This window comes from Scyliorhinus torazame, chromosome 7 (assembly GCF_047496885.1).
Source record: "Scyliorhinus torazame isolate Kashiwa2021f chromosome 7, sScyTor2.1, whole genome shotgun sequence".
Taxonomy (NCBI): Eukaryota; Metazoa; Chordata; class Chondrichthyes; order Carcharhiniformes; family Scyliorhinidae; genus Scyliorhinus; species Scyliorhinus torazame.
The window spans coordinates 71265492-71289704 of record NC_092713.1 but is presented as its reverse complement, the minus strand read 5'-3'; the positions used below and the strand labels follow the sequence as shown (position 1 = coordinate 71289704).

At 46.9% G+C, this 24213-nt stretch overlaps 1 protein-coding gene across 1 annotated transcript in view; it reads right to left on the bottom strand.

Moving 5' to 3' along the window:
• nrd1a (nardilysin a (N-arginine dibasic convertase)) overlaps positions 1 to 24213 on the bottom strand; it is a 212722-nt gene that overhangs the window by 90552 nt on the left and 97957 nt on the right. The window contains exons 12-18 of the mRNA XM_072510894.1: positions 23414 to 23534; positions 23166 to 23224; positions 22134 to 22188; positions 21917 to 22021; positions 13308 to 13431; positions 11937 to 12023; positions 11695 to 11814 (exon numbers count right to left, since the gene is read on the bottom strand). Coding sequence (XP_072366995.1) covers positions 11695 to 11814; positions 11937 to 12023; positions 13308 to 13431; positions 21917 to 22021; positions 22134 to 22188; positions 23166 to 23224; positions 23414 to 23534 — 671 coding nt within the window. The remainder of the gene's footprint in view (positions 1 to 11694; positions 11815 to 11936; positions 12024 to 13307; positions 13432 to 21916; positions 22022 to 22133; positions 22189 to 23165; positions 23225 to 23413; positions 23535 to 24213) is intronic.

Genomic DNA, 24213 nt, shown 5'->3' with positions numbered 1-24213 from the left:
GGAAAGTGGAAAGAAACTTCCGATACCTGGGGATTCAGATCGCTAGGAGCTGAGGAACCTTGCACAGACTTAATCTGACACGGCTGGTAGAACAAATGGAGGAGGACTTCAAGAGGTGGGACATGCAGCCTCTGTCGCTGGCGGGCAGGGTGCAAGCAATCAAGATGATGGTCCTCCCGAGGTTCTTATTTGTATTTCAATGTCTCCCTATACTAATCACTAAGACCTTTTTTAATAAAATAGACAGGAGCATAACGAGCTTCGTGTGGGCAGGGAAAGTTCCGAGAGTAAGGAGAGGGTTCCTTCAGCGGAGTAGGAACAGAGGAGGATTGGCACTACCGAACTTGGGCGATTACTATTGGGCCGCCAATGTGGCAATGATACGTAAATGGATGATGGAGGGTGAGGGAGCGCGTGGAAAAGACTGGAGAGAAAGTCCTGTAAAGGGACGAGTTTAGAGGCGCTGGTGACGGCGCCGCTACCGTTCTCACCTAAAAAGTTTACCACGAATCAGGTGGTGGCGGCAACAAGTGTATATCTGGGGACAGTGGAGGCGGCAGAGAGGGGTGCGGGGAGCCCTGGTGGGGTCCCCAATCAGGAACAACCATAGGTTCGCCCCAGGAAGAATGGATGGAGGATTTCAGAGCTGGCACCAGTTGGGAATTAGGAGGGTGGGAGATTTGTTTATAGATGGGACTTTTGCGAGCTTGGGAGCATTGGAGGAAAAGTATGGGTTGCCCCGGGGAAACTTCTTGAGATATATGCAGGTGAGGGCATTTACTAAACAACAGGTGAGGGAATTTCCGTTGCTCCCGACACAGGGGATTCAGGACAGAGTGCTTTCAGGGGTGTGGGTCGGAGAGGGCAAGGTGTCAGAGATATACCGAGAGAAGAGGGAAGAGGGGGAGGAGTCGGTGGGCAAACTAAAAGGAAAGTGGGAAGAAGAACTAGGGGAGGAGATAGAGGAGGGTATGTGGGCTGATGCCCTAAGCAGGTTAAATTTCTCTTCCTCATGCGCCAGGCTTAGCCTGATTCAATTTAAGGTGCTACATAGAGTACACATAACGGGAGCAAGATTGAGCAGGTTCTTTGGAGTGGAGGACAGATGTGGGAGGTGTGGCGGGAGCCCGGCAAACCACGCACATATGTTTTGGGCGTGCCCGGCACTGGAAGGGCATTGGAAGGGAGTGACGGGAGTGATTTCGAAGGTGGTGAAGGCCCGGGTCAAACCAGGCTGGGGGTCAGCTCTATTTGGAGTTGCGGATGAGCCGGGAGTGCAGGAGGCGAAAGAGGCCGACGTTGTGGCCTTTGCGTCCCTAGTAGCCCGGCGCAGGATCCTACTCATGTGGAAGGAGGCGAAACCCCCCGGACTGGAGGCTTGGGTAAATGATATGGCGGGGTTCATTAAATTGGAGCAGATAAAGTTTGCCCTGAGAGGGTCGGCTCAAGGGTTCACCAGGCGGTGGCAGCCATTTCTCGACTACCTAGGGGAACATTAGAGGGAAGACAGATGACCAGCAGCAGCAACCCAGGGGGGAGGGGGGGCGGGGGGTTTAGTGTAGTTTATGTCAAAAGATAGTGGGGTTTTGTTATTTGTGTATTGTTAAAAATTTCTTTATTGTTACGTTTGCTTTGTAAGAGGGGAAAAATTGTTCTCTGGAAAAAAATTTCAATAAAATATATATTTTTTAAAAAACAGGATAGTCCATGGTGACAGTCTGCAGAGTCAGAAAGAACACAAAATTTAGAATTCAGGAAATGTGTTCATCAAAACCACCATCGGGACTCCCGGTTGTGGCATATAGATGGAGTTGGCATGTTTGATTGCTCCTGTCAGAGTAGTCTTTTTTAGGCCCTTTACATGCAGTTTTTGGGAAAATTCTGTGCTGAGATGCTGTGGGATGATCGGAGACATTTATAGAATGTCAAAATCTGGAAAACATAACCCAGAGGAAAAAGGGAGTGAGCAAAGGTCTGCCGTCAAGCATGGCAAGGAGGTCAGTGGGAGTCAAAAAGGCGGGAGAGAGCCCGTCGGGTGGGGCCGCGCCCATCAAGGTGGAAAAGGTGGCTGAAGTGATGGTCAGGGAATTTGAACGGCTTTTATCAAAACATTTTGAAAGCCACCGGACAGAGATGATGACCTCAGTTAAGGAGTGGGTTGGTGAGACCCTTACGCCGATAAAAGTGAAGTTGGTGAAAACAAACAATGGTGTGGGAGCAAGAAGAGAAAATGAAGGGGGAGGAGGCATTGTCACGGCACAGTGGGTGAGGAGTTGCAGACGATGGAGATCAACAAAGGGCTGGGAACCAAAGTAGAAGACCTGGAGAACAGGTTACAAAGACAGAATCTAAAGATCGTGGGTGTGCCCGAGGCTGACAGAGTACTTCACTGACATGCTAACCAAGTGATGGGGGAAGGCGAAGTCCGCTCCCAGTACAAATTAGATAGGGCCCACTGGCTGCTCCAGCTGAAACGAAGAACGAGTGAACCGCTGAGAGCTGTGATTGTCTGCGTTCACAATTTTCAAGTGAATGAGAAGATGCTGAGTTGGGCGAAGGAGAAGCAGGAGGTGGAGTGGGACGGCAACGGTATACATATATACCAGGATCGGACGGCAGAGCAGGCAAGGAGACAGCCGGCCTTCGCCAAGCCAAGGCAGCATTGTATAAACGCAACATGTGGTTTGGTGTGGGCTACCCGGCGAAGATGAGGGTCACGCGCAACGGTAGGGACTATTACTTTGAGACTGCGACGGTGGCGTTCGTGAAAGCAGAAAGCCTGGGACTGGACTGAATTTGGACTTTATCGGTTTTTGCTTGGATCTTTTCTTTATGTTGTTCTTTCCCTTTACGGATGTTATGGTTAACTGTTTTGTGTAATAGATGTTTGGGCCGAGGTAGTTTGTGAAGGACGGTTGGAATTGATTGTTGGTGGGTTTTGGGGTTGTTTGGACGTAGCGTATTGGAAGTTTGAAAGAGGTGTGCGCGGGTGTTTTTTCAATGTGGGGAAGGGGGCTCTGGCAGTGGCCGCCGTGCTAGCAACGCACTGTTGGCTCGTGAACGGGAGAGAGGTTGGTGGGGAGGGGGTGACCATTGGAACCTGTATGGGCAGGTTTCGATGGGCCTGGGAGATGTGAATGGTGTGGGGATGGGGATAATACTGGTTGAGGTGTTTCAAAGAGGAAGTAGAGGGGTTTTAAGGTGGGGGAGTGGAGAGAAGGGACAGTGACCAGGGCCGGGGTCTCGCCTGGGGGAATGGAACCAAAGAGAAAATGCTGGAAAATCTCAGGTCTGGCAGCATCTGTAGGGAGAGAAAAGCTTTGACAAAGGATCACCTGGACTCGAAACATTAGCTCTTTTCTCTGTCTACAGATGCTGCCAGGCCTGCTGAGACTTTCCAGCATTTTCTCTTTGGTTTCAGATTCCAGCATCCACAGTAATTTGCTTTTAGCCTGGGGGGATGGTCATGGCGGGTAAGAAAGGCAGGATATTGAGACACCCCCTGTCAGAGTGGTGACGTGGAACATGAAATGCTTTTTTTCTTGCACTTAAAGGGCCTGAAAGTAAATGTGGTACTGTTACCGGAGACCCATCTGAGGGTAAAGGACCAGATGAGGCAGAGGAAGGTCTAGGTGAGTCAGGTGTTCCATTCGGGCTGTGACAGCAGGGCCCAGAGAGTGGATACTGGAGGGTAAATTGGTGAGGTTCCCAATGGAGACAGTAGTGGCAGACCAGGGGGGCAGGTACATGATAGTAACAGGGGTGTCAGAAGGATAGCTGGTGGAGGCCTCGCCTTCGGATGTTTGGGAGGCATTGAAGGCAGTATTGAGGGGCGAGGTCATTTCATTCAAGACAAAGGTGGAAAGGGAATCGTGGGAGGAATGTCAGTGGTTGGCAGGTGGAAGATATGTGGAGGCCGCAGAGCTGGCACTTTTGATGAGGAGGAAGGAATTGCAGGCAAAGTTTAATCTTCTATCCACGGGGAGGGTGGTTCGGCAGCTGAGGCAAGCGAGGGTGATTGTCTATGAGTATGGGGAGAAAGCTAGTCAATTGCTGGCAGGCCAGCTCCATTGGCAGGCAGCAACGAGAGAGAGATAGTGCGGATTAGGAATGGAACGAGCAGGTTGGTGGTGGCGCTGGGGCAAGTGAATAAGGTATTTAAAGACTTTTTCTAACGGCTTGTACAAGTCGGAGCTGCCAGAGGATGACTTGGAGATGAGGGAATTTATGGAGCGACTGGAGTGTCTTGAGGTGGGAAAGGAGGAGTGCCAGATTGGAGGAACCAATGGGGTGGAGGAAGTGCAGGCAGCAATAAGGAAGATGCAGTCGGGCAAGGCACTGGGATCGGATGGGTTCCCGGTGGAATTATATAAATTATTCAAGGATGGTTGGCACCATTGATGGTAGAAATGTTCGAGGACACGATGTTAAGGGGAATATTGCTGGAGACGATGAGGCAGGTATCCATCTCATTATTACTCACAAAGGAGAAGGATCTGGTGGAGTGTGGGTTGTACAGGCCCATTTCTCTTCTGAACATGAATTCTAAGATATTGACAAAGGTGAGATTGGAGGAGTGCCTTCCGAAGATCGTGGGGGAGGATCAGACGGTGTTCGTCAAGGCAGGCAGCTCTTTGTAACGGCTGCTGAATGTGGTGCTTTCTCCGGCACAGAGAAGTGAACTGGAGGTAGTGGTGGCATTAGATGCAGAGAAGGCGTTTAACAGAGTGGAGTGGAGTTATTTGTTTGCGGTGCTGGAGAAGTTTGGGATTGGGCCTAAGTTTGTGGCATGGGTGAAATTGTTATACAAGGACCCGACAGCAAGTGTGCGGACGAATGATACAAATTCAGAATACTTCCCACTACTTCAGGGAACGGGGCCCATGTCCCCTCTTCTGTTCGTGTTGACGATTGAGCCCTTGGTCAGTGCATTGAGGGGCTAGGACTTATGAAAGGGGATAGTTGGGGGGGAGGGGGGAAGCAGAGGGTCTCTCTGTACACGGATGATCTGCTGCTGTACATCTCAGACCCGAGCTCGTCGGAGAGGGACATAATGGGGCTGCTAAGGAAATTTTGGGTGTTTTTCGGGATAAAAGTTAAATTTAGGAATGGCAAATATTTTGAGGTGTCTTCTCCAGGTGCAGGGGCAGGAGTAAAAGGGTTGCATTACAGGTAAAGTCAAGCATTTGAGGATGCATGTGGCGCGGGAATGGGCGTGACTCCAATTTCACGAGCCTAGTGGGAAGGGTGAAGGAGGATTTGGTGCAATGGGATAGTCTCCCCTTCCTTACTGGCAGGCAGGCTGGGTGCAGGCAGTAAAAATGTATAGTCCAAGGTTCTTGTTTTTATTCCAGTGTCTGCTGGTCATTTTGCCAAAATAATTTGTTCAAAGACTGGACAGAAACTGATCTTGTTGTTTGTGTGGGCAGGGAAGGTAACCAGGATAAGGAAGGCTGTGCTCCAAAGGGGGCGACAGTCAGGGGGTTTGGCCCTTTCAAACTTGTTACACTATTATCGGGCGGCAAATGCAGAGAAGGTGCAGAGATGGAATACAGAGGCAGAGGCTTTGCGGGTTCGGATGAAGGCAGTTTCTTGGAAAGGGTCAGGGTTGCAGATGCTGACAACGATGCCGCTACCGTTCACCCCGGGAAATAACTCAGGTAGTCCTGTGGTGGCAGCCAAGCTAAAGATTTGGGGGCAATTTCAACAGGACTTCAAGTTGAGGGCAGGTTTGCAGGTGATGCTGGGTCCTGCTGGAGTGGAGGTCAGCTTCTCTCTCTTCCCCGCCCCCCCTCAACCCCAGTTCCTCGCCGTGGCTGGGTGATCTAATGGACTTTCTGTATTTGGAGACGGTGAAATTTGCTCTGAGAGGGGCAGGTGAGGGGTCCCGCCAGAGATGGGGTTGGGTTTATTTGTTGTACAAATATGGAAAAAATATTTTTTAAATTTAGAGTACCCAATTATTTTTTCCAATTAAGGGGCAATTTGGCGTGGCCAATCCACCTAACCGGCACATCTTTGGGCTGTGGGGGTTAAACCCATACAGACATGGAGAAAATGTGAAAACTCCACACAGGCTGTCACCCGGGCAAAAATGCTGAAAATATTAATAAAAATATTGTTTTTTAAACATGGTAAAGGAACCAAAAACAATATTCCAAAAATACTAAAAAGTCAAGGGGCAAAAAGTGGGGAAAGGAAATAACACTATCACTAGAGAAAAAAGTACTGGGGAAACTAATGGGGCTAAAGTCCCCTGGATCTGATGGGCTGCATCCAAGAATATTAAAGGAAGTACCTACAGAAATACTGGATGCACTAGTAGTAAGACATAGGAGCAGATATAAGATATAGGAGCAGAATTAGGCCACTCAGCCCATCGAGTCTGCTCCACCATTCAATCATGGCTGATATTTTTCTCATCCCCATTCTCCTGCCTTCTCCCCATAACCCCGGATCCCCTTAGTGATCAAAAATCTATAGGGAAAGTAAAGGACGGTGAGGGGAACCTGGTTGGTGATTCGGTACGGGTGAATAAGGTGTTTAGGGATTTCTACAGCAGACTACAGGGGCCGGGGATGAGGCGTTTCTTGGAGGGGCTGAATTTCCCTATTGTGGACGGGGAGCGGGTAGAAGGGCTGGGGGCCCCAATTGGGCTGGAAGAGATAGTGGAGGGCTTGAAGGCCATGCAGGCGGACAAGGCCCCCGGTCCGGACGGGTACCCGGAGGAGTTTTATAAAATGTTCTCTGACATATTGGGGCCAGTGTTGTTGAGAATGTTCAATGAGGCAAGGGAAAGAGGGGTGCTGCCCCCAATGATGTCACAGGCAACGATTTTGTGGGACAAGAACCCAGGGTCGTGTGGGTCCTACAGGCCGATCTCCCTGCTGAATGTGGATGCCAAGTTGCTGGCCAAAATCTTGTCCTCCAGGATTGAGGATTGTGTTCCGGACGTTATTGGGGAGGACCAGATGGGATTTATTAAGGGTAGGCAGTTGGTGGCCAATGTAAGAAGGCTGTTACATGTGATCATGATGCCCCCGGAAGGTAGGAAGGTTGGGGTAGTGATCGCAATGAATGCAGAAAAGGCTTTTGATTGAGTAGAATGGGATTATCTGTGGGAGGTACTGGGACGGTTCGGATTCAGGCGGGGCTTTATTGACTGGGTCAGGTTACTATATCAGGCTCCTGTAGCAAGTGTACGGACGAACAGGACAACTTCGGACTATTTTAGACTGCACCGGGAGAGGAGACAGGGATGCCCCATCTCCCCACTGTTGTTTGCGCTGTCTGTAGAGCCGTTGGCAATTGCTACGAGAGCTTCAAGGGGCTGAAGGGGACTGGTCCGGGTGGGGGTGGAGCACAGGGTTTTGCTCTATGTGGATGATCTGCTTCTGTACGTTTGGACCCAGTAGAGGGGATGGAAGAAATCACGAAGACTTTAGGGGAATTCGGCCGGTTTTCGGGTTATAAGCTAAATATGGAAAAGAGTGAGATGTTTGTGGTTCAGGCGAGGTGACAGGAGGGGCAACTGGGAGAGCTGCCATTTAGGTCAGCAGGGGGTAGCTTTAGGTACCTGGGCATCCAAGTGGCAGGAGAAGGGTACCGGCTGCACAAATTGAATCTGGCCTGGCTAGTGGACCAAATGAAGGACGATTTTCGGAGATGGGAAGCGCTGCCCTTGTCTCTGGCCGGGAGGTTACAAACGGTGAAAATGACAGTCCTCATGAGGTTCCTATTTGTATTTCAATTTCTCCCCATTTTTATTCCGTGGTCCTTTTTTAAGCGGGTCAACAGGGTGATCACGGGCTTCGTCTGGGTGGGCAAGATCCCGCGGGTAAGGAAGGTAATGCATCAGCGGAGTCGAGGAGAGGGCGGGCTGGCCCTGTCAAATTTTAGCAACTATTATTGGGCGGCTAATATAGCCATGATCAGGAAGTGGGTGGTGGGGGAGGGGTCGGTGTGGGTGCGTGGGAGGCGGCTTCTTGTAAGGGCACCAGTTTGGGGGCGTTGGTAACTGCACCTCTGCCGCTCCCACCGGCACGGTATTCCACTAGCCCCATGGTGGTGGCGGCCCTGAGAGTTTGGGGCCAGTGGAGGCGGCATGTGGGAGCATCGGTCTGGGCCCCAATCTGTGATAATCACCGGTTTGCCCCGGGGAGTATGGATTGGGGGTTCCGGTTATGGCGGAGAGCGGGGATTGAGGGGATGGGGGGGGAGGGGGGGTGTTCATAGAGGAGAGCTTTCCGAGTATGAGGGCATTGGAGGAAAAGTTTGGGCTGGCGTGGGAAACAAATTAAGGTATCTGCAGGTATGAGATTTCCTGCGTAAACAGGTGTCAGCCTTCCCGCTCCTACCGCTAAGGGGGATTCAGGACAGGGTAATTTCCAGAGGGTGGGTAGGGGAGGGGAGCGTCTCGGACATCTATAAGGAGCTTATGGGGTCGGAGGAGATGCAAGCTGAGTAGCTGAAGCGCGAGTGGGAGGAGGAGCTGGGAGGTGAGATAGAGGATGGTCTATGGGCAGATGAGTTGAGTAGAGTCAACGCGTCCGCAACATGTGTCAGGCTCAGCCTGATACAATTTAAGGTTGTTCACCGGGCTCACATGACAGTGGCTCAGATGAGCAGATTCTTTGGGGTGGAGGACAGGTGCGCAAAATGTGTGGGAGGGCCGGCGAACCATGTTCACATGTTTTGGACATGTCCAAAGCTTTGGGGATTTTGGCAGGGGTTTGCAGATGTCATATCCAAGGTTTTAAAAACAAGGGTGGCGCTGAGTCCAGAGGTGGCGATTTTCGGGGTGTCAGAAGACCCGGGAATCCAGGAGGAGAAAGAGGCAGACGTTCTGGCCTTTGCTACTCTGGTAGCCCGGAGACGGATACTATTGGCATGGAGGGACTCAAAGCCCCCGAAGTCGGAGACCTGGCTATCGGACATGGCTAGCTTTCTCTGTATGGAGAAAATTAAGTTCGCCTTGAGAGGGTCACTGTTAGGGTTCACCCGGAGGTGGCAACTGTTCGTCGACTTCTTTGCGGAAAATTAATCGTCAGCAGATGGGGGGGGGCGGGGGAATTTAGGTTAGGGTAGGGGGGTAATAAGGGTGGGACCTGTACAAAAGGCTTTTGAACTATGTCTATGGTTTCATGTATATTGTCTATTTTGTTGTTGTTACTATACCAAAAATGCCTCAATAAAATGTTTATTAAAATAAAAACTATCTATCTCTGTTTCAAAGACACTCAGTGATTCGGCCTCCACAGCCTTCTGCGGCAAGAGTTCCACAGATTCACCACCCTCTGGCTGAAGAAATTCCTCCTCATCTCTGTTTTAAAGTATCGTCCCGTTAGTCTAAGATTGTGTTCTCTGCTTCTAGTAAGTGGAAACATTCTCTCCACGTCCACTCTATCCAGACCACGCAGTATCCTGTAAGTTTCAATAAGATCCCCCCTCATCCTTCTAAACTCCAAGTACAGACCCAGAGTCCTCAACCGTTCCATATACGACAAGCTCTTCATTCCAGGGATCATTCTTGTGAACCTCTTCTGGACCCTTTCCAAGGTCAGCACATCCTTCCTTAGATGTGGGGCCCAAAACTGCTCACAATACTCCAACTTGGGTCTGACCAGAGTCTTATACAGCCTCAGAAGTACATCCTTGGTCTTATATTCTCAAAATGAATGCTCACATTGCATTTGCCTTCCTAACTGCCGACTGAACCTGCACGTTAACCATAAGAATCATGAACAAGGACTCCCAAGTCCCTTTGTGCTTCAGATTTCCTAAGCATCCTCCCATTTGGAAAATAGTCTATGCCTCCATTTCTCCTTCCAAACTGCATAACCTCACACTTTTCCACATAGTATTCCACCTGCCACTTCTTTGCCCACTCTCCTAACCTGTCCAAGTCCTTCTGAAGCCCGCCTGATTCCTCAATACTACCTGCCCCGTTACAGATCTTTGTATCATCTGCAAACTTAACCTTCCAAGAATCCTTAAATTCTGCAAAAGTCCCAGAAGATTGAAAAACTGTCAATATTCAAAAAGGGAGGGAGACCAAAAAAACAGGTAACTATCGACAACTTAACTTAGAAAATAGGAGGAGACCATTAGGTAACATCTGTCATTAGGAAAATGTTAGTCCATTAGCAGAGCATTTAGAAATACATAATATAGGAGCGGCACAATGGCAGTGTTTAGCACTGCTGCCTCACGGCACCGAGGACCTGGGTTTGAATCCGGCCACTGGTCACTGTCCGTGTGGAGATTGCACATTCACCCAGTGTCTGCGTGGGTCTCACCCCCACAACCCAAAAAATGTGGAAGATAGGTGGATTGCCATGCTAAATTACCCCTTAATTAAAAAAATTAATTAGGCACTCAAAATGTTTTTCTTTTTTTTTGTAAAAGAAATACATAATACACTCAGAGTCAGCATGGCTTCATGAAAGGGGAATCATGCCGGATAGATATATTAGAAATTTTTGAGGTGGCAACAAGCAGGATAGATAACGGGAAACCAGTAGCTGTAATGTACTTGAATTTCAAAAAATGTTTGATAAGGTACTGCACAAAAGACTACTTAATAGGATAAGAGCCCATGGTGTTGGGCCAGTATATCAGCATGGATAGAGGATTGGCTAACTGATGGAAGGCAGAGTTGAGATAAGGCGGGGGTAGTTGCAGGATGGCAGCCTGTAACTAATGGAGTGCCACAGAGATCAGTGATGGAGCCACAATTACTTACGATATGAAAAAAATGAATGTATATTAATGGCTTGGATGAGGGAAGTGAATGAACTATTGCCAAATTTGTGGATGAAACAAAAATAGGTGTGAAGTCAAGCGGTCAGGATGACACAGAGTCTACAGAGGGATATAGTAAACGGGTTAAGTGAGGGGGCAAAACCTAGCAGGTGGAATATAATGTAGGAAAATGTGAAGTTATGACCTTTGGCTGGAAGAATAAAGGAGCTGAATATTATTTAAATGGAAACAAATACATAATTTTAATTCTTCACTGTTGCAACGAGTTTCTTTAATGAGTAGAATCTATAGAATCCCTACAGTGCAGAAGGAGGCCATTCGATGCATCAAGTTTACACCATCCTCTGAAAGAGCATCCTGCCTAGACCCACTCTCCTACCCTAACCCCGTAACCCCGCCTAACCTGAACTGTGGGAGGAAAGCGGAGCACCTGGAGGAAAACCACAGACGAGGAAAACATGCAAACTCCACACAGTTACCCAATGCTGGAACCGAACCTGGGTCCCTGGCACTGTGAGGCAGCAGTGCTAACCACTGTGCCACCGTGTTGCCCTTGTAGTTGAATCTTAAGGGCAAGTATCTCCCAGGGCAATCTCAGGAAATACTAGGTTTTCAGCAGTAATCAGAGCACTAAAATTGACCTTAACATCTATTAGTTAAGGAAGCAAAAATTAACTGGCACCTCTTCTGATCTAGAAAACACTGTCAGTGGATTTCAGATACTCACAATAGTATCAGGCTTGGCTGTGATGCTTTCAAATGGAATAGCTCACTGGCACTTATTGTGATGGTTCAAATCAGTAAGGGGTCATGCTTATACCTGTTACAGGAGGGCAATCAGCACCGTTGGAACTGTACAAGTGAATGAACTGCTGTTGCCCCTTTTGTTTACAGTAAATCAGGTGGAGAAAAATAAATCAGGTAACCTACCTTTAGGAATTTGAAACTTAGTATCTTTTTTGTACCACAGACGACCATGCTTGTTATCCAAAACTTTCGCAGGATACAGGGTATCAGAACAATCAGAGTTCTTCAGTGAAAAATCAGTTGCTGAAGATAGGAAACCATTAGTTTTATTGTGCACAATAAATGAACAAATTAAATTCCTCTGGTTTACTTTCGCGATTTTGATCGTCTGTGAAACTAAATATAAATGTCAATGCATGACTCACCTATATACTGGTTTTGTTCTGGCAGGTGAAGAGCAGGGTTGAGTGGAAAGTCACTTGCCCATAGGTCAGCCCAATATTTGTCAATATCTGTCAGCAACAGAAAAATGAAAATATCCTATGAATTAAGAAACCACCAGTGGAAATCTATTGCGGTGTGTTTAGTTCTTTTTTTTTTTTAAAGTACCCAATTTTTTTTTCCATTTAATGGGCAATTATAGCGTGGCCAATTCACAAACTGCAAATCTTTTTTGGGTTGTGGGGGTGAGACTCACGCAGAAAAGTGGAGAATGTGCAAACTCCACACGGACAGTGACCCGGGGCTAGGATTGAAGCCGGGTCCTCGGCGCCATGAGGCAACAGTGCTAACCACTGCACCACCATGCTTCGCCATGTATTTGGTTCTTAAATAGGACAGAACAGACAGAATACCAAATGAAAAAAAGAAACAATATACATGTAGCAGGTTTTATAAGTGTCGTGCAATGAAGCCATTAAAGGTTATTTCAAAACAAAATGGGCACATATTCATTAAGTGTGTCCTTAGATTTGCTCAATTATACAAGCATTCCCATCCTGGGACGTGAAGCAATTCTGTCAGTAATGTGGTATGGTGAGGAGAAAATCAAGTCTCAAGTCAAGCCTATACATTGCATAAAGAAGTTCTGCACTTGCCACATTTCATGAATGTCAAGTTATTTATGAGACAATTTTTAAAGCATAAATATCTACAGGCAACAGGCTATACAAATAATAAACAAGGAACCTAAAACAACTGGATGTTTCAATGCAAGACTTCAATTGAGTGGTCTTCATCTACAATTATCTTCTGATCTTATGGAAGATTCCACTAAACTAAATTCCGTATTGTAAAACCATATTTTAAACAGTTTGTTCCAACACCTTTCCATCTCCAGTCCAAATTTGTTCAAATCCAATGTCTGCAACTGCATATACAGCAAGATGCTTGTCCATTTCCTTTATTTCTATAGCCTATAATAATAATAATCTTTATTATTGTCACAAATAGGCTTACATTAACACTGCAATGAAGTTACTGTGAAAATCCCCTAGTCGTCACACTCTGGCGCCTGTTTGGGTACACTGAGGGAGAATTCAGAATGTCCAATTCACCTAACACGCACGTCTTTCAGGACTTGTGGGAGGAAACCGGAGCGCCCGGAGGAAACCCATGCAGACACGGGGAGAACGTGCAGACTCTGCACAGACAGTGACCCAAGCCAGGAATCGAACATGGGTCCCCCGCGCTGTGAAACAACAGTGCTAACCACTGTGCTACCATGCCACTCATGATGACTCTCGACAACATTTTGAATCTTTGAGCAAAGTTAACCCTTTCACTGGCCACTTTACCTTCAACATCGTATGAAGTTCCAAACCACTTCTCTTTTAGCGTACACCTCCCTTCATTGTTGGGAGAAAGGAAAATCAGATTTGCCTTTTGTGGAGTGAGGAGGCGAGCAGCAGCAGCAATCACCTGCAAGCAGAAATGATCAAATTTAATCTTCCCCACTGAGCTGTCAAAAGAGAAAATCTACTTTGTATTTAAAGAGATAGTTCAGCTACATAGCAACTTTAAACAATCATATGAACAAGGTACACGAGTAGACGAGTGGGCCACTGGAGCCTACTACTCCATTTAATAAATAATACTCTTTATTAGTGTCATAAGTAGGCTGACATTAACACTGCAATGAAGTTACTGTGAAAATCCCCTAGTCGCCACACTCCGGCGCCTGTGCAGGTACTCAGAGGGAGAATTCAGAATGTCCAATTCACCGAACAAGCATGTCTTTCGGGACTTGTGGGAGGAAACCCACACAGAGATGAGGAAAAAGTGCGGACTCCACAGACAGTGACCCAAGCCAGGAATTGAAACTGGCTCCCTGGATAGAAGCCTTGCCTTTCCAACCTTTCCTCCTAAGAAAATCCGCCCATTCCAGGTATTAGTCTTGTAAATCTTCTCTGGACTGCTTCCAACAAATTTACATCCTCCCTTACCAGTGACCAATACTGTACACCATTCTCCAGATCTGGTCTTACTGGTGCTTTCTACCGCTGAAGCATAACCTCCCCACTTTTGTATTCAATAACTCCTGCATATTATAGCATTTTAAAGTAATTAACTACAGCTTCGAGGCATGTTCCTGAGAAGTAAACAGTTCAACTCCTTTCTTCCAGCATTCAATCTTTTTTGTCAAAGAATTTCATTAAATAATTGAAATGTGTGCACTCCATATCTTTAGACCAAAAGAAACAACAGGAGTAGGGCAGCATCGTGGCACAGTGGTTAGCACTGCTACATCACGGTGCCAAGAACTTGGGTTCAATCCCGGCCCTGGGTCACTGGCCATGTGGAGTTTGCACATTCTCCCCGTGTTTGCGTGCGTCTCACCCCGACAGCCCAAAGATGTGCATGCGTGGCCCGGGACCCGGCCATTCTCCGGCCGCTTTTGGCACGGGAGGCTGGTGTTTCAGTCGGCGCCAGTGCTAGCCCCTCACCGATACCATAATCGGTGAGGGGTTTGCACTGTTTTGTTTCACAAACCTCCCGCGGATTCTCCGTTTGAGCCAGCACTTAGCCGCAGAAAAGGAGAATCCAGCCCCCAACCTTTGCTCATAAGACAATCCCTTGATACTGGGGATCATCCGAGTGAACCTTCTCTGAACTGTCACCAACGAAATAATATCTTTCCTTAAATAACAGGACCAAAACTGCTCAGTGTTCCAGATATACTCTCACCAGTACCTTGTGCAGTTGGAGCAAGATTTCCCTACTCTTATACTCCAACCCCCTTGAAATAAGGGCCAACATTCCATTAGCCTTCCTGATTACCTGCTCCAGCTGTGTGCTAGCTTTGTGTTTCATGGACAAGAATCCCAAAGTCCCTTTGTTTTGCAGCTTTCTGCAGTTTTTCTCCATTTAAATAATACTGTTCTCTTGTTCCCTCTTCCAAAATGAACTTCACATTTTCCCACATTATACTCCATTTGCCAACCTTTTAACCTATCAATATCTCTTTGCAAACACTTAGCATCCTTCCAGCAACTTGCCTTTCCACCTATTTCTGCACATTTGCAAATTTGGCTACAGTATATTTGTTTCTTTCCTCCAAGTCATTAATATATATTGTAAACAGTTCTGGTCCCAGAAGTGGCCCCTGAGGATCATCAAGTGATTACAGGTCATCAATCTGAAAAAGAACCTCTTATCCCCACTCACTGTTTCCTGCCCATTAGCCAATTCTCTATCCATGCCAATATACTACCTCCAACACCATGGGTTCTTATGACTTAACCTTTTGTGAGGTACCTTGTCAAACGCCTTCTGGAAGTCCAAATACAACACATCTACTGGTTCCCCTCTATCCACTCTGGTTGAGACTTCCTCGAAAAACTTTAATAAATTAGTCAGACACAATTTCCCCTTCATGAAGCCATGCTGACTCTGCTTGATTAGATTATGATTTTCCAAATGTGCTGCTATTACTTCCTTAATAATGGATTCCAACAATAGATGTTAGCATAATTGCCCAACAGTTATGCTGAATAGGGGTGTCACATAGGCAGTTTTCCAAGTCTCCGGTACTTCTCCAGAATCCATGAACTTTTGGAAAATTATAACCAATGCAGCCACTATCTCTGCAGCTGCTGCTTTTACAATCCTAGGATGCAAGCCATCAAGGCCAGGGGACCTATCTGCCCTTAGCCCCATTAATTTGTCTAATGTTACCTCTAGTGATGGTATTCAATTCCTCCCTTATAATATTTGGTATGAATGGGATTTATACCCCTTTCCTACAGTATGGCTACTGTTTGGGGATCGATATGTTACTCCTCTCAATGTCTTCTTTCCCTTGCTGTTTCTTATCTCCACCCAATTGGACTCGGCATCATCGGAATTTATATTGCCTCTCAACTGTCCCCACTTCTACACTTATTAGCTGCTACCCGACCACCTTTTCCTTCCCTCCTATCTTTCCATAAAGTCAAATATCCCATAATATTAACTTCCCAACTTTGATCTCCGTAATGACTATGCGATCACATCTACTTACCATTTAGATAACTCTTCAATTCATAATTAGAAAATCACTGCCATTGAAATTTGTAAATGCATACCACTAAATGGGGGGGGGGGGCTTTAACACAGTCATTGATCCCGATCTGAACCGGTCAAAATCCAGGACTGGAAGGAGGCCTGCCATGGCGAAGGAGTTGCGGGGTTTCATTGAACAGTTGAGTGGGGGGGGGTGGTGTAGACCCATGGAGATTCGAACAGCCGAGAGCGAAGGAGTTTTCGTTTTTTCTCATGTTGATAAAGTTTACTCTCGCATTGATTTTTTTTGTTTTAAGCAGGGCGCTAATTCCGAAGGTGGCGGGGACGGAATATTCGGCGATTGCAGTCTCTGATCATGCCCCGCATTGGGTGGATTTGCGGTTGAGTGAGGAGAGAGAGCAGCGCCTGCTCTGAAGACTGGATGTGGGGTTGTTAGCGGATGAACCGGTCTGCAGGCGGGTGAATAAGTCCATTCAGAATTACCTGGATACAAATGATACGGTTGAGTTATCAGCAGCGGTGGTTTGGGAGGCTCTGAAAGCAGTTGTAAGAGGGGAACGAATTTTGATTCGGTCCCATGGAGAAAAGGTGGAACGAGCAGAGTGGGAGAGATTAGTGGAGGAGATACTTCGAGTGGATAGGAGCTATGCGGAGGCCCCGGACGCAGGGCTCGAGGGAGCGTCGGAAACTACACGCAGAGTTTAAGTTGTTGACCACGGGGAGGGTGGCGGAGCAGTTGAGGAGGGCAAGGCGGGCGGTCTACGAATATGGGGAAAAGGCAAGCAGGATGTTGGCGCACCAGCTTAGGAAGAGAGAAGCGGCCAGGGAGATTGGGGGAGTCAGGAATAGGGAGGGTAACATGGTCTTGGACCTAGGGGGGGGTGAACGATGTTTTTAAAGAATTTTATAGCAAACTATATGAGTTGGAACCCCCACCTGGTGCAGAAGGGATGAGGCAGTTCCTGGATCAGTTGAGGTTTCCGAGGGTGGAGGAGGACCTGGTCGAGGGGCTGGGGGCCCCGATTGAAGTGGAGGAAATTGTTAAAGGATTGGAGGGCATGCAGTCGGGCAAGGCTCCGGGGCCGGACGGTTACCCGGTAGAATTTTCTAAGAAGTTCTCAGAGGTGTTGTGCCCGCTGCTGATGACGACCTTTAATGAGGCTAAAGAGAGGGGAATCCTCCCCCCAACGATGTCGCAGGCCTCGATTTCGCTCATCCTTAAACGAGAAAAAGACCAGGAGCAATGTGAGTCATATAGGCCGATCTCGCTTTTGAATGTAGATGCCAAGCTGCTGGCTAAGATTTTGGCCTCTAGACTGTGTCCCGGGGGTGATAGGGGAGGACCAAACAGGAATCGTTAAGGGTAGACAGCTCAATGCTAACACTCGGAGATTTTGAATGTAATTATGATGCCCTCAGAAGGAGAGGAGGCAGAGGTGGTAGTTGCGGTGGATGAGGAGAAGACTTTTGATCGGGTGGAGTGGGAGTATCTTTGGGAGACGCTGAGAAGGTTTGGGTTTCGTGAGGACTTCATCGACTGGGTGCGATTGCTCTATCAGGCGCCGGTAGCGAGTGTGTGCACGAACCGGCTGAGGTCAGGGTACTTTAAGCTACACCGAGGGACGAGGCAGCAGAGCCCCCTCTCCCCATTGCTGTTCGCTCTGACTATAGAGCCGTTGGCCATGGCGCTCAGAGCATCAAGGAAGTGGCAGGGCTGGTTCGGGATGGGGTGGAGCACCGGGTTTCGCTTTACGCGGACGATCTGCTCTTATACATCTCGGACCCAGTGAAGGGGATGGGGGAGGTTATGCAGATCTTGGGGGAATTAGGCAGGTTCTCGGGGTACAAATTGAACATGGGAAAAAGTGAATTGTTTGTAATTCAGGCAAGGGGGCAGGAGAGGAGACTGAAGGAGCTGCTGTTCAGGATGGTAGAGAGGAGCTTTCGCCACCTGGGAATACAGGTGGCTTGGAAATGGGAGGCACACAGGCTCAACCTAACCCGGCTGGTGGAGCAAATGGAGGGAAACTTTAAAAGATGGGATGTGCTTCCGCTATCGCTGGCGGGGAGGGTGCAGACTGTGAAAATGACGGTGCTTCCCAGATTTTTGTTCGTCTTCCAGTGCCTCCCCATCTTCATCCCCAAGGCCATTTTCAAGTGGGTAAATAAGATTATTTTGGGCTTTTTATGGGCGAATAAAACCCTGCAGCTGAAGAAAATGTTGTTGGAGCGCAGTCAGGGGGAGGGTGGGCTGGTGCTGCCGAACTTCTGCAACTACTACTGGGCGGCGAATATACCGATGATTAGGAAGTGGGTAATGGTGGAAGGGTCGGCATGGGAGCGGATGGAGGCGGCGTCATGCAAAGGCACCAGTTTAGGAGCACTGGTAACAGCACCTCTGCTGTTCTCGCCGGCCCGTTACTCCACTAGCCCAGTGGTGGTGGCGGCATTGAGGATCTGGGGGCAATGGAGGAGGTATAAGAATGTGGAGTCTGGACCCCGATTTGCAATAACCACAGGTTCGCGCCGGGCAGGATAGACGGCGGGTTCCGAAGTTGGCAGAGAGCAGGAATTAGATGGATGGGAGATCTATTCATAGACGTGAGCTTTCCCAGTCTGAAGGAGCTGGAAGACAAGTTCAAGCTGCCGCCGGGGAATGGTTTCAGATATTTACAAGTCTGAGGAAACAGGTGTGGCTTTCCCGCTGATCCCGCCACAGGGGATACAGGACAGAGTAGTGTCCGGTGCCTGGATGGGGGAGGGGAAAGTGTCGGATACTTATCAGGAGTTGTTGGAGGCGGAGGAGACCCCGGTGGAGGAACTGAAGGGCAAGTGGGAGGAGGAGCAAGGTGGGGAGATAGAGGCGGGTCTGTGGGCGGACGCCCTAAGCAAGGTTAATTCCTCCTCATCATGTGCCGGGCTCAGTCTAATACAGTTTAAGGTGGTACACCGGGCACACATGACGGCGGCGAGGATGAGCAAATTTTTCGGGGTAGTAGATAGATGTGCGAGGTGTGCGGGAAGCCCAGCAAACCATGTCCATATGTTTTGGGCATGGCCGAAGCTTGGTGGATTCTGGCAGGGGTTTGCCAAGGCAATGTCCAAGGAGCTAGGTACGCGGGTGGTGCCGAGTCCAGAGATAGCGATCTTTGGAGTGTCAGAAGACCCAGGAGTTCAGGGAGTGAAAGAGGCCGACGTTCTGGCCTTTGCCTCCCTGGTAGCCTGGAGACGGATCCTGTTAATGTGGAAGGACTCAAAGCCCCCTCGAGTGTGGAGACTTGGGTCAATGACATGGCTGGGTTTCTCAAGCTGGATAAAATAAAGTTTGCCTTGAGGGGGTCAATGCTGGGGTTCTCTCGGAGGTGGCAGCCGTTCGCCGACTTTCTCAGGGAAAATTAAAATGTCAATAGAAGCAGCATTCTGAAGGGGGAGGGGGGGCGGGGGCGCGCGGGTAGGTGCAATATGGTTAAGGGATGTACAGAAGGGGTTGGGTGGGAAATGTCTAGTTCACCATGTTGATGTTTATGATATTATTGTTTTGTTTGTTATTGTTATACAAATGTTTGCAAATGCTTCAATAAAAATATTTTTTAAAAATTAAAAGTTCAATGGATTTTTTTTTCTGTGTAAATAACCCAGTCTCTCTCGGTCTGTCACTTCACATCAACCTACCACTAACCACCAGTGCGGCAGGATGGCACAGTGGTTAGAACATAGAACATACAGTGCAGAAGGAGGCCAGTCGGCCCATCGGGTCTGCACCGATCCACTTTAAGCACTCACTTCCACCCTACCCCCATAACCCAACAAGCCCTCCTAACCGTTTGAACACTATGGGCAATTTAGCATGTCCAGTCCACCTAACCTGCATGTCTTTGGACTGTGGGAGGAAACCAGAGCACCCGGAGGAAACCCACACAGACACGGGGAGAACGTGCAGACTCCACATAGACAGTGACCCAGCGGGCAATCGAACCTGCGACCCTGGAGCTTTGAAGCTAACCACTGTGCTACCATGTTGCCCAGCACTGTTACCTCACATCGCCAGGGACTCCAGTTCGACTACAGCCTCAGGTTACTGTCTGTGTGGAGTTTGCACATTCTCCCCGTGTCTGTGTGGGTTTGCTCCAGGTTCTCCAGTTTCCTTCCACAGTCCAACGGTATGCAGGCTAGGTGAATTGGCCATGCTAAACTGCCACTAAGTGTCGAAAGGTTGGGTGGGGTTACAGGGATGCAGTGGGGAATTGGACCTAGGTAGAATGTATTTCTACGGGATCATGCAGACTCGATGGGTCAAATGGCCTCCCTCTACGCTGTAGAGATTCTATAACTTCAGATCAATCAAGGGCAGTCAAAACTACTCATTTCAGAATGTCAGGTGTTCCAAATGGATTCTGACGTGCAAGCTCCAAAAAGCAATAATCAAGATGCTGTTTGACGTGTAGTTCACGAAGTTACAACAATTTAAATAATTGAATGACACACAGAACAAAATCATGCCACCTCTGTAAAGAACCTTGCTCGTTTGTCAACAGGTAGGACATGAATAAGCAAAGGAATACTTTGCTTGAAGATAGTATGGTGGTGGGCATCATCCAAGTTCAGATAAAGTCATCATCAAAGTCAAGATAAGGGACGTTTAAAAAAAATATTTTGGTACCAAGTACTTAAAATCAAAGGACAGCAAAACAAAGTCTTCAGGGTGCCACTTTCCCCAACATCAATCATCACATCAAGGAGAGAGATCCAGCAGTGAGAAGCAGGCATATCCAATCTCGGTGTCCATGTACATAGATCCCTGAAAGTTGCCACCCAGGTTGAGAGGGTTGTTAAGAAGGCGTACGGTGTGTTAGCTTTTATTGGTAGAGGGATTGAGCTTCGGAGCCATGAGGTCATGTTGCAACTGTACAAAACTCTGGTGCGGCCGCATTTGGAGTATTGCGTGCAATTCTGGTCGCTGCATTATAGGAAGGGTGTGGAAGCATTGGAAAGGGTGCAGAGGAGATTTACCAGAATGTTGTCTGGTATGGAGGGAAGATCTTATGAGGAAAGGCTGAGGGACTTGAGGCTGTTTTCATTAGAGAGAAGAAGGTTAAGAGGTGACTTAATTGAGGCATACAAGATGATCAGAGGATTGGATAGGGTGGACAGTGAGAGCCTTATTCCTCGGATGGTGATGTCTAGCACGAGGGGACATAGCTTTAAATTGAGGGGAGATAGATATAAGACAGATGTCAGAGGTAGGTTCTTTAATCAGAGAGTAGTAAGGGCGTGGAATGCCCTGCCTGAAACAGTAGTGGACTTGCCAACACTAAGGGCATTCAAATGGTCATTGGATAGACATATGGATGATAAGGGAATAGCGTAGATGGGCTTTAAGAGTGGTTTCACAGGTCGGTGCAACATCGAGGGCCGAAGGGCCTGTACTGCGCTGTAATGTTCTATCCCACTAATATCTATAAGTAAACACCTTTTGTCCTAAAAGCATCATTAAAACAATCTTTTTAATAATGATTGTTATTTACAAGTTATTATAATTTAGATGAGAGTCTGTGATTATTTAATTCTTTTGAAAAGAGGGACCTACAAGCAAAACATTTTTAAAATTTTTTTAAAATGTTTTAAATCATTGCTATGTATGTACATAGAATTCATTTGAAAAATATTTCTAAAGTTACTGAAACGACTGCTGCTTGGGAGGATGGAACAACTACTTTACTCCATTGCACAATAGAGCTGAATTCAAGGTATGAATTCCTTTCCTGGAGTTTGATACTGGTGCAGCCAAGATATGCTTGATTCACACAAACATAAATAATATTGAGACTTTATCATGCAAATCTAATGAATGCAAAAGCAGTTTTTATTGTATAGATGAGATAATTAACTCCATATCATTTACCTCTGGTTTGTACTCCAACAGTAACTGGTCTCCGATAAGGAAGTCTGCCTTTTTGAAAATCTGCATATTTTCACAAACATTTTCGACAAAATCAATGGGATCAGTCTGAGGAAATAATAACAAACGGTCAGGATTACAGCTCTGTTTTAATACCTTGCTAATCAATTAGTAGAAAACTGTAGCATTGATGAAGAAAGGGAAATAGAGCAATGTATACCTGTTCCTGGAAATGGAATTCATTATCTTCAATCTTCTGAATCTCTCTATAAATTCTAAGGAAAAATGACATGAATATTAAATAACACTTGTATATAAACATCTGTATTACTCCTTAGAACAGAAAATAAGGCAGTCCCAATGATTGAATGGATAACGGCAGTTCCAAATGTGGTATTGAACAACATTTACCAGAATGTTCAACGCTCAATCTTCTGCCAGAGACTGAATGAGAGCACTACATATGGCATTGTGCCACTGGACCAGGAAGAAATAAAACTCATGGTTTTCGTTCTCGATTGCTACCCTCTGCTGATAAGCACTCTCCAATGAGTACAAAATAGGCCATGAATATAATGCCCAAAAGCTTGAATCATGAGGAATTCTATCTATTTTCCATTGAAAAGTAACTGAGAATGAAAGAACCTCACTCGCATACAATGCAGAACTTTACTTCAAATTAAACCTCAAATACAACATGGTCAAACTAATAAATGTCAAATCTAGGATATATTGCAGGAACTTATTTCTTCCTAAAAAAATGGTGACCTTTGCTCTGCAGATTTCTGAGTAGGCTACTTGAAACAAAAATACTGGAATTACATGAGAAACAGCTCAATTCTGAAGTTGGGTGGTGGGAAGGTGCAAGACTGGGGGTGGGGGAGGCAACATCTTCTTTCGGGTGGATGAAGTATGATGCGTGAGTGGGATTCCTCATTTGTAACCATCTTATGATTCCCTTCCCTCCCCGATGATTGAGCATCCTACCAATGATGGTCACAAAGACTGACATGTGAAGAACCAATGGGGTAGGTACCAGAGGGTTGCCAGAAACTATGAACAATGCCCTCAACCCGAGTAAATGGCTTAAAGAAAGGTGGCAAACGGCTAGTGAAAACTAGCATTCGAGACATTTTTTTTTTTTCAATTTCACCAACAGTTTACATATCTGATTAAATCACAATGGCAAGTAAGGTTTACTGTGCATATTCTATGAGCAAATAAATAAATAGCACATAACTAAAAAAATTACCTTTCCTGAGGACCAAGTTTCTGTATCATTTTCATATACTGAAACACGATATGTGCAACCTACATTTAAAAGAATAGTCACAATGCAGGAAAATTAGATTGGCATTTAATATCCATAAATTCGTACTAAGAGTAACTTGTTTTGAGTTTGAGTAAGTTACTAGTAATTAATAGGCCAAAGAGTAAAAGTATTCTGGAAGCATAGTAGAAAATGAATCTCGTTAAATAATCAATACCAATTGCCTTTACCTCATAAAACTGATGATAGCCATCATCAGTTAACGTAATGGAAATGTTGAACACAGAATATGTTGAATTCTGTTCAAATCCAGTTTCACCATTTCCTCCAAATAAGGCAAGAGCTAAACACCTGAAAAAAATATTTACTGGTGAAGAATAAATCAAAAAAAATTTTAGTCAGAAAATTTAGTACACAATGCCAGTGTGCACGTCAGAACTTTAACAAAGAGTCGTCCAGACTTGAAAAGTTAGCTCAGTTTTCTTTCCACAGATGCGGTCAGGTCTGCTGAGATTGTTCAGCATTTTCTGTTTTTGTTTCAGATTCCAGCATCCACAATAATTTGCTTTTATCTGATGTACATCAGAGGTGGTGTGTGGAGACTTCCGGTTGCGGCGATGCACTGTTAAGCCGCACGTTTCGGCAGCTCCCGTTCTAACGGACTTTTGGGCTCTTTTCAGGAGCCCCATACGGAAATTTTTTCAGACCAAACCCAGTGTGGGGTGACGAAGGAAGGTGTCCCCCCGGGTGTGCATGGAAAGGACCGGTGGTAGTGGCCAGATTGCGAAGGATCCTCTGGAGCAGCGGCAGAGAAGAGAAGGAAGAAGCAAGATGGCGGCGGATGGAGCCCAGACGACACGGGGCCCGGACCAGCAGGAATTCCTCCGATGGTGTCTGGAGGAATTAAAGAAGGAGGTGCTGGCGCCGATGTTATTGGCCGTCGATGGGCTAAAAGAAACACAAATGGCCCAGGCGATAGAGCTCCGTGGGATGAAGGCAAAGGCATTGGAAAACGAGGATGAGATACAGG